Raw genomic sequence first — 13,242 nt, 5'->3', positions numbered from 1 at the left:
TGTCCAGGGGCATGACCTTTCGCAGGCCAGATTGGACGATTGTAACAACAGATGCCAGCCTCCTAGGCTGGGGCGCAGTCTGGAATTCCCTGAAGGCTCAGGGATCCTGGACTCAGGAGGAGAAACTCCTCCCAATAAATATTCTGGAGCTAAGGGCAATATTCAACGCTCTTCTAGCTTGGCCTCAGCTAACAACACTGAGGTTCATCAGATTTCAGTCGGACAACATCACGACTGTGGCTTATATCAACCATCAAGGGGGAACCAGGAGCTCCCTAGCGATGTTGGAAGTCTCAAAGATAATTCGCTGGGCAGAGTCTCATTCTTGCCACTTGTCAGCGATCCACATCCCAGGAGTGGAAAACTGGGAGGCGGACTTTCTAAGTCGTCAGACTTTTCATCCGGGGGAGTGGGAACTCCATCCGGAGGTATTTGCTCAACTGGTCCATCGTTGGGGCAAACCAGAATTGGATCTCATGGCGTCTTGCCAGAACGCCAAACTTCCTCTTTACGGTTCCAGGTCCAGGGACCCGGGAGCGAAGCTGATAGATGCTCTAGCAGCTCCTTGGTTTTTCAACATGGCTTATGTGTTTCCACCGTTTCCTCTGCTCCCTCGACTGATTGCCAAGATCAAACAGGAGAAAGCATCGGTGATTCTGATAGCGCCTGCGTGGCCATGCAGGACCTGGTATGCAGACCTAGTGGTCATGTCGTCCTGTCCTCCATGGACTCTACCTTTGAGGAAAGACCTTCTAATACAAGGTCCCTTCAATCATCCAAATCTAATTTCTCTGAGGCTGACTGCGTGGAGATTGAACGCTTGATCCTATCAAAGCGTGGCTTCTCCGAGTCAGTTATTGATACTTTGATACAGGCACGAAAGCCTGTTACCAGAAAAATCTACCATAAGATATGGCGTAAATACCTGTATTGGTGCGAATCCAAGAGTTACTCGTGGAGTAAGGTTAGGATTCAGAGGATATTGTCTTTTCTCCAAGAGGGCTTGGAAAAAGGCTTATCAGCTAGTTCTTTAAAGGGACAGATTTCTGCTCTGTCTATTCTTTTGCACAAGCGTCTGGCAGAAGTTCCAGACGTCCAGGCCTTTTGTCAAGCCTTAGCTAGAATTAAGCCTGTGTTTAAAACTGTTGCTCCTCCGTGGAGCTTAAACTTGGTTCTTAAAGTTCTTCAAGGAGTTCCGTTTGAACCCCTTCATTCCGTTGATATTAAACTTTTATCTTGGAAAGTTCTATTTTTGATGGCTATTTCCTCGGCTCGAAGAGTCTCGGAATTGTCTGCCTTACACTGTGATTCTCCTTACCTGATTTTCCATTCAGACAAGGTAGTTCTGCGTACTAAACCTGGGTTTTTACCTAAGGTAGTCTCTAACAGGAATATCAATCAGGAGATTGTTGTTCCGTCATTATGTCCTAATCCTTCTTCAAGGAAGGAATGACTTTTGCATAATCTGGACGTAGTCCGTGCCCTGAAATTCTATTTACAGGCAACTAAAGATTTTCGTCAAACTTCTTCCCTGTTTGTCGTTTACTCTGGACAGAGGAGAGGTCAAAAAGCTTCGGCAACCTCTCTCTCCTTTTGGCTTCGTAGCATAATATGTTTAGCCTATGAGACTGCTGGACAGCAGCCCCCTGAAAGAATTACAGCTCATTCCACTAGAGCTGTGGCTTCCACCTGGGCCTTTAAGAATGAGGCCTCTGTTGAACAGATTTGCAAGGCTGCGACTTGGTCTTCGCTTCACACTTTTTCAAAATTTTACAATTTGACACTTTTGCTTCTTCGGAGGCTGTTTTTGGGAGAAAGGTTCTACAGGCAGTGGTTCCTTCCGTTTAAGTGCCTGCCTTATCCCTCCCATCATCCGTGTACTTGGCTTTGGTATTGGTATCCCATAAGTAATGGATGACCCGTGGACTGGATACACTTAACAAGAGAAAGCATAATTTATACTTACCTGATAAATTTGTTTCTCTTGTAGTGTATTCAGTCCACGGCCCGCCCTGTCTTTTTAAGGCAGATCTAAATTTTAGTTAATACTTCAGTCACCACTGCAACCTATGGTTCCTCCTTTCTCGTCTTGTTTTGGTCGAATGACTGAATATGACATGTGAGGGGAGGAGCTGTGTAGCAGCTCTGCTTGGGTGATCCTCTTGGAATTTCCTATTGGGAAGAGAGTATATTCCATAAGTAATGGATGACCCGTGGACTGAATACACTACAAGAGAAACAAATTTATCAGGTAAGCATAAATTATGCTTTTTACTCAAACCTGTTTGTAGTTCCCAAAAAAGAGGGAACTTTCAGGCCAATTCTGGATTTAAAAATTCTAAACAAATTCCTCAGAGTTCCATCATTCAAAATGGAAACCATTCGGACGATTTTACCAACAATCCAGGAGGGTCAATATATGACTACCGTGGACTTAAGGGATGCGTACCTGCATATTCCTATCCACAAAGATCATCATCAGTTCCTGAGGTTCGCCTTTATGGACAAACATTACCAGTTTGTGGCTCTTCCGTTCGGTTTAGCCACTGCTCCCAGAATTTTCACAAAGGTGCTAGGGTCCCTTCTAGCGTTCCTTAGGCCGAGGGGCATTGCTGTAGCACCTTACCTAGACGACATTCTAATCCAAGCGTCGTCCCTTTCCAAAGCAAGGGCTCATACAGACATTGTTTTAGCCTTTCTCAGGTCTCACGGGTGGAAGGTGAACATAGAAAAGAGTTCCTTGTCCCCGTCCACAAGGGTTCCTTTTCTGGGAACAATAATAGATTCTGTGGAAATTAAGATTTTTCTGACAGAGGTCAGAAAGTTAAAGCTTCTAAACGCTTGCCGAGTTCTTCAATCTATTCCTCAGCCTTCCATAGCTCAGTGCATGGAAGTAATAGGACTAATGGTCGCAGCAATGGACGTGGTTCCTTTTGCTCGAATTCATTTAAGACCATTGCAACTGTGCATGCTCAATCAGTGGAATGGGGATTATGCAGACTTGTCTCCCCAGATTCAAGTAGAACTCCTCTGGTGGTTGACTCAGGATCACCTGTCTCAGGGAATTAGTTTCCGCAGACCAGAGTGGGTCATTGTCACAACCGACGCCAGTCTCTTAGGCTGGGGCGCGGTCTGGGACTCTCTGAAAGCTCAGGGTCTGTGGTCTCGGGAAGAATCTCTTCTCCCGATAAACATTTTGGAACTGAGAGCGATATTCAATGCGCTCCTGGCTTGGCCTCAACTAGCAAAGGCCAGATTCATAAGATTTCAGTCGCACAACATGACGACTGTAGCGTACATCAATCATCAGGGGAGAACAAAGAGTTCCTTGGCGATGAGAGAGGTATCCAAGATCATCAAATGGGCGGAGGATCACTCCTGCCATCTATCTGCAATTAACATCCCAGGAGTAGACAACTGGGAGGCGGATTATTTGAGTCGGCAGACTTTCCATCCGGGGGAGTGGGAACTTCACCCGGAGGTCTTTGCCCAGTTAACTCAACTATGGGGCATTCCAGATATGGATCTGATGGCGTCTCGTCAGAACTCCAAGGTTCCTTGCTACGGGTCCAGATCCAGGGATCCCAAGGCGACACTAGTGGATGCATTGGTGGCGCCCTGGTCGTTCAACCTGGCTTATGTGTTTCCACCGTTTCCTCTCCTTCCCAGGCTTGTAGCCAGGATCAAACAGGAGAATGCCTCAGTGATTCTAATAGCTCCTGCATGGCCATGCAGGACTTGGTATGCAGACCTGGTGAATATGTCATCGGCTCCACCATGGAAGCTACCTTTGAGGCAGGATCTTCTAGTACAAGGTCCATTCGAACATCCAAATCTAGTCTCTCTGCAACTGACTGCTTGGAAATTGAACGCTTGATTTTATCTAAGCGTGGGTTTTCAGATTCTGTGATAGATACTCTGGTTCAAGCCAGAAAACCTGTGACTAGGAAAATTTACCATAAGATATGGCAAAAATATATCCGTTGGTGCGAATCCAAGGGATTCTATTGGAGTAAAATTAAAATTCCTAGGATACTTTCCTTTCTCCAAGAGGGTTTGGATAAAGGTTTGTCAGCTAGTTCTTTAAAAGGACAGATATCTGCTCTATCTGTTTTGTTGCACAAGCGTCTGGCAGCCGTGCCAGATGTACAGGCATTTGTACAGGCGTTAGTCAGAATCAAGCCTGTCTACAGACCTATAACTCCTCCATGGAGTCTAAACTTAGTTCTTTCAGTTCTTCAAGGGATTCCGTTTGAACCCTTACATTCCATAGATATTAAGTTACTATCTTGGAAAGTTCTGTTTTTGGTTGCTATTTCTTCTGCTAGAAGAGTTTCTGAATTATCTTCTTTGCAGTGTACTTCTCCCTATCTGGTATTCCATACAGATAAGGTAGTTTTACGTACCAAGCCTGGTTTTCTTCCAAAAGTGGTTTCCAACAGGAATATTAACCAGGAAATAGTTGTTCCTTCTCTGTGTCCGAATCCAGTTTCAAAGAAGGAACGTTTGTTACACAACCTAGATGTGGTCCGTGCTTTAAAATTCTATTTAGAAGCAACAAAGGATTTCAGACAGACATAATCCTTGTTTGTCGTTTATTCTGGTAAGAGGAGAGGGCAGAAAGCTACTGCTACCTCTTTCCTTTTGGCTGAAAAGCATCATCCGATTGGCTTATGAGACTGCCGGACGGCAGCCTCCTGAACGAATTACAGCTCACTCTACTAGAGCTGTGGCTTCCACATGGGCCTTCAAGAACGAGGCTTCTGTTGAACAGATCTGTAAGGCAGCGACTTGGTCTTCTCTGCATACTTTTGCCAAATTTTACAAATTCGATACTTATGCTTCTTTGGAGGCTGTTTTTGGGAGAAAGGTTTTGCAAGCTGTGGTGCCTTCCGTTTAGGTTACCTGACTTGTTCCCTCCCTTCATCCGTGTCCTAAAGCTTTGGTATTGGTTCCCACAAGTAAGGATGAAGCCGTGGACCGGACACACCAATGTAGGAGAAAACAGAATTTATGTTTACCTGATAAATTTCTTTCTCCTACGGTGTGTCCGGTCCACGGCCCGCCCTGGCTTTTAGTCAGGTTTAAATTTTTTTATTTCTGTACACTACAGTCACCACGGCACCCTATAGTTTCTCCTTTTTCTCCTAACCGTCGGTCGAATGACTGGGGGGCGGAGCCAGAGGGGGGGCTATATGGACAGCTTTTGCTGTGTGCTCTCTTTGCCATTTCCTGTAGGGGAAGAGAATATCCCACAAGTAAAGGGACATGAAACCCACATTTTTACTTTCATGATTTAGAAAGAGAATGCAATTTTAAACATCTTTCTAATTTACTTCTATTATCTCATTTGTTTTATTCTCTTGATATTCTTTGCTGAAAAGCATATCTAGATATGCTCAGTAGCTGCTGATTGGTTGCTGCACATAGAAGCCTTGTGTGATTGGCTCACCCATGTGCATTGCTTTTTCTTCAACTAAGGATATCTAAAAAATGAAGCAAAATAAGTCATAGAAGTAAATTGTAATGTTGTTTAAATTTGTATTCTCTATCTGAATCATGAAAGAAACATTTTGGGTTTAGTGGCCCTTAAGGATGAAGCCGTGGACCGGACACACCGTAGGAGAAAGAAATTTATCAGGTAAACATAAATTCTGTTTTTTTAACAAAAATCTGATATTTATACAAGTTTATATTACATTTGAAACACTTTTTTGGGGTTTATTCCGCATGGCATCTATTTAGACACCTATTTTGGCTTGGGAAGGCCCCACATCCCCAGAGTGAAGAGGGAGAGGGCCTGAAATTCGCGCCTCAGTTGCGCAGTTGATTTTACAGACAGCTTCATGCAGCTCCATGTGAAGAGTCCAGAGATTACTTGAGGACTTCAGAGAGGCTTATTTTCGATTAAAACTAATCCCCAAGGAAGGTAGGAGCTGTGGCATGGTGCTTAGCTTTAATTTGCTCCGGTTTGGGCAGTAAGGGGTTAATTGACTTGAAATGTGCTGTGCAATCATTTCAAAGCATTAGGATCATATGGTGAAAATTTCATAAAGATTGGATGATTTTTGGAGATCTAGTAAAAAAGTGTGCGCTTTTTATTATTTAAAGGCACAGTACCGTTTTTTCAAAAATTGTATTTTACTGTATTTGAGTGCTGTCTAAGTCTGTTTAACATGTCTGAGCCTACTGATAGACCTTGTTCTATGTGTTTAAAAGCCATGGCGGTACCCCCTTTACATTTTGTGTTTAAAGTGTGCTAAGGTATCTAAACAAGACAATGCAGTGACACTTAAAAATGTAGCCCAAGATGATTCTTTAACGGAAGGTAACGACGATAGTCCTCCTTCCTCTCCCCATGTGTCGACACCAGTTACGCCAGCGCAAGCGATGCCTAGTACCTCTAGCGCATTGGCCCCTATCACCTTACAACAATTAGCAGCAGTCATGGATAATTCCCTTGCGGCATTTCTATCCAAACTGTCAGTTTTTCCTAAAAAGCGTGATTGCTCAGTTTTTAAGAACAGAGGATGAGCAATCAGAAGCTTTGGATGATTTATCCGTTGTACCCTCACAACACAATGAAGTGGCAGTGAGGGATGTGCTGTCCGAGGGAGAAATTTCTGACGCAGGAAAGGTTTCTCAGCGGGCAGAATCAGATTCCTTAGCGTTTAAATTTAAGCTGGAACACCTCCGCGTACTGCTTAAGGAGGTTTTAGCTACGCTGGATGATTGCGACCCCATGGTGGTCCCAGAAAAATTGTGTAAAATGGACAAGTTTCTAGAAGTCCCTGTATACACTGATGCGTTTCCGATCCCGAAGAGGGTGGCGGATATTGTGACTAGGGAGTGGGAGAGACCAGGTGTACCTTTTGTTCCACCCCCTATCTTTAAGAAAATGTTCCCCATAAATGACCCCAGGCGGGACGCGTGACAGACGGTCCCTAAGGTAGAGGGAGCGGTTTCAACACTAGCCAAGCGCACAACCATACCAATAGAAGACAGTTGTGCTTTCAAAGATCCTATGGATAAAAAATTAGAAGGTTTACTAAAGAAAATATTTGTTCAACAAGGTTTCCTTCTTCAACCGATTGCCTACATTATTCCTGTAACTACTGCAGCGGCTTTCTGGTTTGAGGCACTGGAGGAGTCGCTCCAGAGAGAGACTTCATATGACGAAGTCATAGATAGAATTCATGCTCTAAAGCTGGCTAATTCCTTTATCACAGATGCCGCTTTCCAATTAGCTAAGTTAGCGGCGAAAATTTCCAATTAGTTAAGTTAGCGGGTTTTGCCATGATGGCGCGGAGAGCGCTTTGGCTCAAATCGTGGTCGGCTGAAGTGTCGTCCAAAACAAAACTATTAAATATTCCTTTCAAGGGAAAGACCCTATTCGGCCCAGAATTGAAAGAAATTATTTCGGATATCACTGGGGGAAAGGACCATGCTCTTCCACAACATAGATCGTTTAAGGTCAAAAACAAGGCTAATTTTCGCTCCTTTCGCAACTTCAGGAGCGGACCTGCTTCAACCTCTGCAACCGCAAAGCAGGAGGGTAACGCTTCCCAGCCCAAAGCAACCTGGAAGCCTTTGCAGGGCTGGAACAAGGGTAAGCAGGCCAAGAAGCCTGCGGCTGCTACCAAGACAGCATGAAGGGGTAGCCCCCGATCCAGGACCGGATCTGGTAGGGGGCAGACTTTCTCTCTTTGCTCAGGCTTGGGCAAGAGATGTTCCAGATCCCTGGGCATTAGAAATTGTTGTTCAGGGAAATCTTCTAGAATTCAAGGACTCTCCTCCAAGGGGAAGGTTCCACATTTCTCGTTTGTCTTCAGACCAAACAAAGAAACAGGCGTTCTTACGCTGTGTAGAGGATCTTCTAAAAATGGGAGTGATACACCCAGTTCCAATTGCAGAACAAGGACTGGGATTTTACTCAAACCTGTTTGTAGTTCCCAAAAAGGAAGGAACTTTCAGGCCAATCCTGGATCTAAAAATTCTAAACAAATTCCTCAGAGTTCCATCTTTCAAAATGGAAACCATTCGAACAATCTTACCGATGATCCAGGACTACCGTGGATCTAAAGGATGCGTACCTACATATTCCTATCCACAAAGATCATCATCAGTTCCTAAGGTTCGCCTTTATAGACATGCATTACCAGTTCGTGGCCCTTCCTTTCGGGTTGGCCACCGCTTCCAGAATTTTCACAAAGGTGCTAGGGTCCCTTCTAGCGGTACTAAGACCGCGGGGCATTGCAGTAGCACCTTACCTAGACGACATCTTAATACAGACGTCGTCTTTTCACAGAGCAAAGGCTCATACGGACATTGTTCTGACCTTTCTAAGGTCTCACGGGTGGAAGGTGAACGTAGAAAAGAGTTCTCTGTCCCCGCTCACAAGGGTTCCCTTCCTGGGAACACTAATAGACTCGGTAGAAATTAAAATATTTCTGACAGAGGTCAGGAAGTCAAAGCTTTTAACTCCTTGCCGTGTTCTTCATTCTATTCCTCGGCCTTCTGTGTCTCAGTGCATGGAGGTAATCGGATTAATGGTTGCGGCAATGGACGTTGTCCCTTTTGCCCGAATTCATCTCAGACCACTACCACTGTGAATGCTCAAACAGTGGAATGGAGATTATGCAGATTTGTCTCCTCAAATACAAATGGACCAGAAAACCAGAGACTCTCTTCTCTGGTGATTGTCTCAGGATCACCTGTCTCAGGGAATGTGCTTCCGCAGACCGGAGTGGATCATTATCACGACCGATGCCAGTCTGTTAGGCTGGGGTGCGGTCTGGGACTCCCTGAAAGCTCAGGGCCTATGGTCTCGGGAAGAATCTCTTCTCCCGATAAACATTTTGGAACTGAGAGCGATATTCAATACGCTCCAGGCATGGCCTCAACTAGCGGAGGCCAAATTCATCAAATGGGCGGAGGATCACTCCTGCCACCTATCTGCTATTCACATCCCAGGAGTAGACAACTGGGAGGCGGATTTTCTGAGTCGTCAGACTTTTCACCCGGGGGAGTGGGAACTCCACCCGGAGGTTTTTGCTCAGCTGACCCAGCTATGGGGCATTCCAGAATTGGATCTGATGGCGTCCTGTCAGAACACCAAACTTCCCCTTTATGGATCCAGGTCCAGGGATCCCAAGGCGGCATTGATAGATGCTCTAGTAGCGCCTTGGTTCTTCAGTCTAGCTTATGTCTTTCCACCATTTCCTCTTCTCCCTCGGCTAGTAGCCAGAATCAAACATGAGAAGGCTTCGGTAATTCTGATAGCGCCTGCATGGCCACGCAGGACTTGGTATGCAGACCTAGTGGACATGTCATCGGTTCCACCATGGAAACTGCCATCGAGGCAGGATCTTCTAATACAGGGTCCATTCAAGCATCCAAATCTAGTTTCTCTGCATCTGACTGCTTGGAGATTGAACGCTTAATTCTAGCTAAGCGTGGGTTCTCTGAATCAGTTATTGATACTTTAATCCAGGCCAGAAAGCCTGTCACCAGGAAAATTTACCATAAGATGTGGCGGAAATATCTTTGTTGGTGTGAATCCAAGGGTTACTCGTGGAGTAAAGTTAGGATTCCCAGGATTTTGTCTTTTCTCCAAGAAGGATTGGAGAAAGGATTGTCAGCTAGTTCCTTAATGGGACAGATATCTGCTCTGTCTATCCTGCTACACAAGCGGCTGGCAGCAGTAGCAGACTTTCATGCGTTTGCACAGGCTTTAGTTAGAATCAAGCCTGTCTATAAACCTGGGGCTCCTCCATGGAGTCTTAATTTAGTTCTTTCAGTTCTTCAAGGGGTTCCGTTTGAACCTTTCAATTCCATAGATATTAAGTTTTTATCTTGGAAGGTTTTGTTTTTGGTAGCTATCTCTTCTGCTCGGAGAGTTTCAGAATTATCTGCTTTGCAGTGTGATTCACCCTATCTGGTGTTCCATGCAGATAAGGTTGTTTTGCGTACCAAACCTGGTTTTTCTTCTGAAAGTTGTTTCTAATAATAATATTAACCAGGAAATCATTGTTCCTTCTCTGTGTCCTAATCCAGTTTCGAAGAAGGAACGACTATTACACATTCTTGATGTGGTTCGGGCTTTAAAATTCTATTTAAAAGCAACTAAAGATTTCAGACAAACATCATCCTTGTTTGTTGTCTATTCTGGTAAGAGGAGAGGTCAGAAAGCGACTGCTACCTCTCTTTCCTTCTGGCTGAAAAGCATCATCCGATTGGCTTATGAGACTGCTGGACAGCAGCCTCCTGAATGAATTACAGCTCATTCCACCCGAGCTGTGGCTTCCACATGGGCCTTTAAGAATGAGGCTTCTGTTGAACAGATTTGTAAGGCAGCGACTTGGTCTTCACTGCATACTTTTGCCAAATTTTACAAATTCGATACTTTTGCTTCTTCGGAGGCTATTTTTGGGAGAAAGCTTTTGCAAGCAGTGGTGCCTTTTCCGTTTAGGTTACCTGACTTGTTCCCTCCCTTCATCCGTGTCCTAAAGCTTTGGTATTGGTATCCCACAAGTAAGGATGAATCCGTGGACTGGATACACCAAGTAAGAGAAAACAGAATTTATGCTTACGTGATAAATTACTTTCTCTTACGGTGTATCCAGTCCACGGCCCGCCCTGGCAATTAAGTCAGGTTCAAATTTATTTTTGTAAAACTACAGTCACCACTGCACCCTATGGTTTCTCATTTTTCTCCTAACCGTCGGTCGAATGACTGGGGGGGGGCGGAGCCTGAGGGGAAGCTATATGGACAGCTCTGCTGTGTGCTCTCTTTGCCACTTCCTGTAGGGAATGAGAATATCCCACAAGTAAGGATGAATCTGTGGACTGGATACACCGTAAGAGAAAGTAATTTATCAGGTAAGCATAAATTCTGTTTGTTTGGAGATTCAATCTCCTTTAGTTCTCTAAAAAGCATAAATTTCCTTTTCTTCTACAAGATACGAAGAGTCCACGGATTTCATCCTTACTTGTGGGATACAATACCAAAGCAACAGGACACGGATGAAAGGGAGGGACAAGACAGAGACCTAAACGGAAGGCACCACTGCTTGAGGAACTTTTCTCCCAAAAACAGCCTCAGAAGAAGCAAAAGTATCAAATTTGGAAAAAGTATGAAGGGACGACCAAGTTGCAGCTTTACAAATCTGTTCAACAGATGCATCGTTTTTAAAAGCCCATGTGGAAGCCACAGCCCTAGTAGAATGAGCCGTAATTCTTTCAGGAGGCTGCTGTCCAGCAGTCTCATATGCCAGGCGTATGATACTTCTCAGCCAAAAAGAAAGAGAGGTAGCCGTAGCTTTCTGACCCCTACGCTTTCCAGAATAAACAATGAATAATGAAGATGATTGACGGAAATCCTTAGTTGCCTGTAAGTAAAACTTTAAGGCACTGACCACATCCAGATTATGCAACATACGCTCCTTCTTAGGAGGATTAGAATACAAGGAAGGAACAACAATTTCCTGATTAATATTCTTATTCGAAACAACCTTAGGATTAATCCAGGTTTTGTACGTAAAACCACCTTATAAGAATGAAAAATTAGATAAGGCGAATCACACTGTAACGCTGACAGCTCAGAAACTCTTCGAGCAGAAGAAATAGCAACCAAAAACAGAACTTTCCAAGATTTCCAAGACAATTTAATATCTATGGAATGCATAGGTTCAAATGGAACCCCGTGAAGAACACTAAGAACTAAATTTAAACTCCAGGGAGGAGTAATTGGTCTAAATACAGGCTTAATTCTAGATAGAGCCTGACAAAAAGACTGAACATCTGGCACATCTGCCAAACGTTTGTGAAACAAAATTGACAAAGCAGAAATTTGTCCCTTTAAGGAACTTGCTGATAACCCTTTTTCCAATCCTTCTTGGAGAAAAGACAGAATCCTAGGAATCCTAACTTTACTCCATGAGTAACCTTTGGATTCACACCAATAAAGATATTTACGCCATATCTTATGATAGATTTTTCTAGTGACAGGCTTTCTAGCCTGTATCAAAGTATTGATGAATGAATCAGAGAATCCTCGCTTCGATAAAATCAAGCATTCAATCTCCACGCAGTCAGCTGCAGAGTGAGTGGTACATTCATAAGTGCAAGTGTCCGTTAAACCTATAGGACTTCTATGCCTACAAGTGACATATAATGTAATATTCCAAAAGTACGGATGTTAAAGCCACAATCGATCCGAACCACACTACATGAACTGTGATTAAATTAACACAAATACACAATATGTGGATAGAGAAACCTACTATTATGTATTCAATATACAAGATTGCAACAGACACATTTATTCACAGGAATATGTTACATATTAGCTAATAATACTGCAAGTATAATAAACAACGTATTTAATACATGGTGATTGGATCATAAGTGAGAGTGTTTCCAAAGTAACCTATGATTGGTTCATGGATCTTACACAGTGCTATTTAAAGGGGTGGCACCCAGGCCTCGATTTGTCTATTGCATTGAGAAAGGCTGATAGTACAGCCGAAACTAGTTTGCTGCTCATTTTTTGTGCACTAAGGTGCATTTTGTTGATTTTAACTTTAGTAGTCCGCTGTCCCAGTCACCTGAAGCCGAGGAAGCTGCTATCGGCCAGGAAACAGGGGGACAATGTGACTTAGTTTAACTTTAGGTACGGTTTGGTCTGGAGGCCTGCATTTTAAATATTACTAATACAATTCTTATTTTAATTTACCCACTACTAGGTATCACAATAGGCTCACAATCATCCAGAGTCACTAAAACCTCCCGAAGTAACAGGCGGAGGTGTTCAAGCTTAAATTTAAAGGATATAACGTCCAAATCTGTCTGAGGTAACACATTCCCTGAGTCTGAAATCTCTCCCTCAGACAGCAATTCCCTGACCCCCAACTCAGAACACTGTGAGGGTACATCGGAAATAGCTAATAAAGCATCAGAGGATTCAGTATTCACATTAATACCTGACCTACTGCGTTTAACCTGCAACACTGGTAATTTAGATAATACCTCTGTAAGGGTAGTTGACATAACTGCAGCTATCTCCTGCAGAGTAAAGGAATTAGACACACTAGAAGTACTTGGCGTCGCTTGTGTGGGTGTTAAAGGTTGTGACACTTGGGGAGAATTGGATGGCATATCCTGATTCTCTTCAGATTGAGAATCATCCTTAGGCACACTTTCTTGACCTAAAATATGGTCTTTACAATGTAAGGCCGTTCA

At 43.8% G+C, this 13,242-nt stretch overlaps 1 protein-coding gene across 1 annotated transcript in view; it reads left to right on the top strand.

Annotated features, from left to right (window-relative positions):
- Positions 1-13,242, top strand: part of BMAL1 (basic helix-loop-helix ARNT like 1) — a 274,533-nt gene that overhangs the window by 158,018 nt on the left and 103,273 nt on the right. The window contains exon 8 of the mRNA XM_053720246.1: positions 9,366-9,455. Coding sequence (XP_053576221.1) covers positions 9,366-9,455 — 90 coding nt within the window. The remainder of the gene's footprint in view (positions 1-9,365; positions 9,456-13,242) is intronic.

The sequence above is a fragment of the Bombina bombina genome, chromosome 7, assembly GCF_027579735.1.
Source record: "Bombina bombina isolate aBomBom1 chromosome 7, aBomBom1.pri, whole genome shotgun sequence".
NCBI classification, from domain to species: domain Eukaryota; kingdom Metazoa; phylum Chordata; class Amphibia; order Anura; family Bombinatoridae; genus Bombina; species Bombina bombina.
The sequence above is the reverse complement of the archived record's forward strand: the minus strand, read 5'-3'. Positions and strand labels throughout refer to the sequence as shown.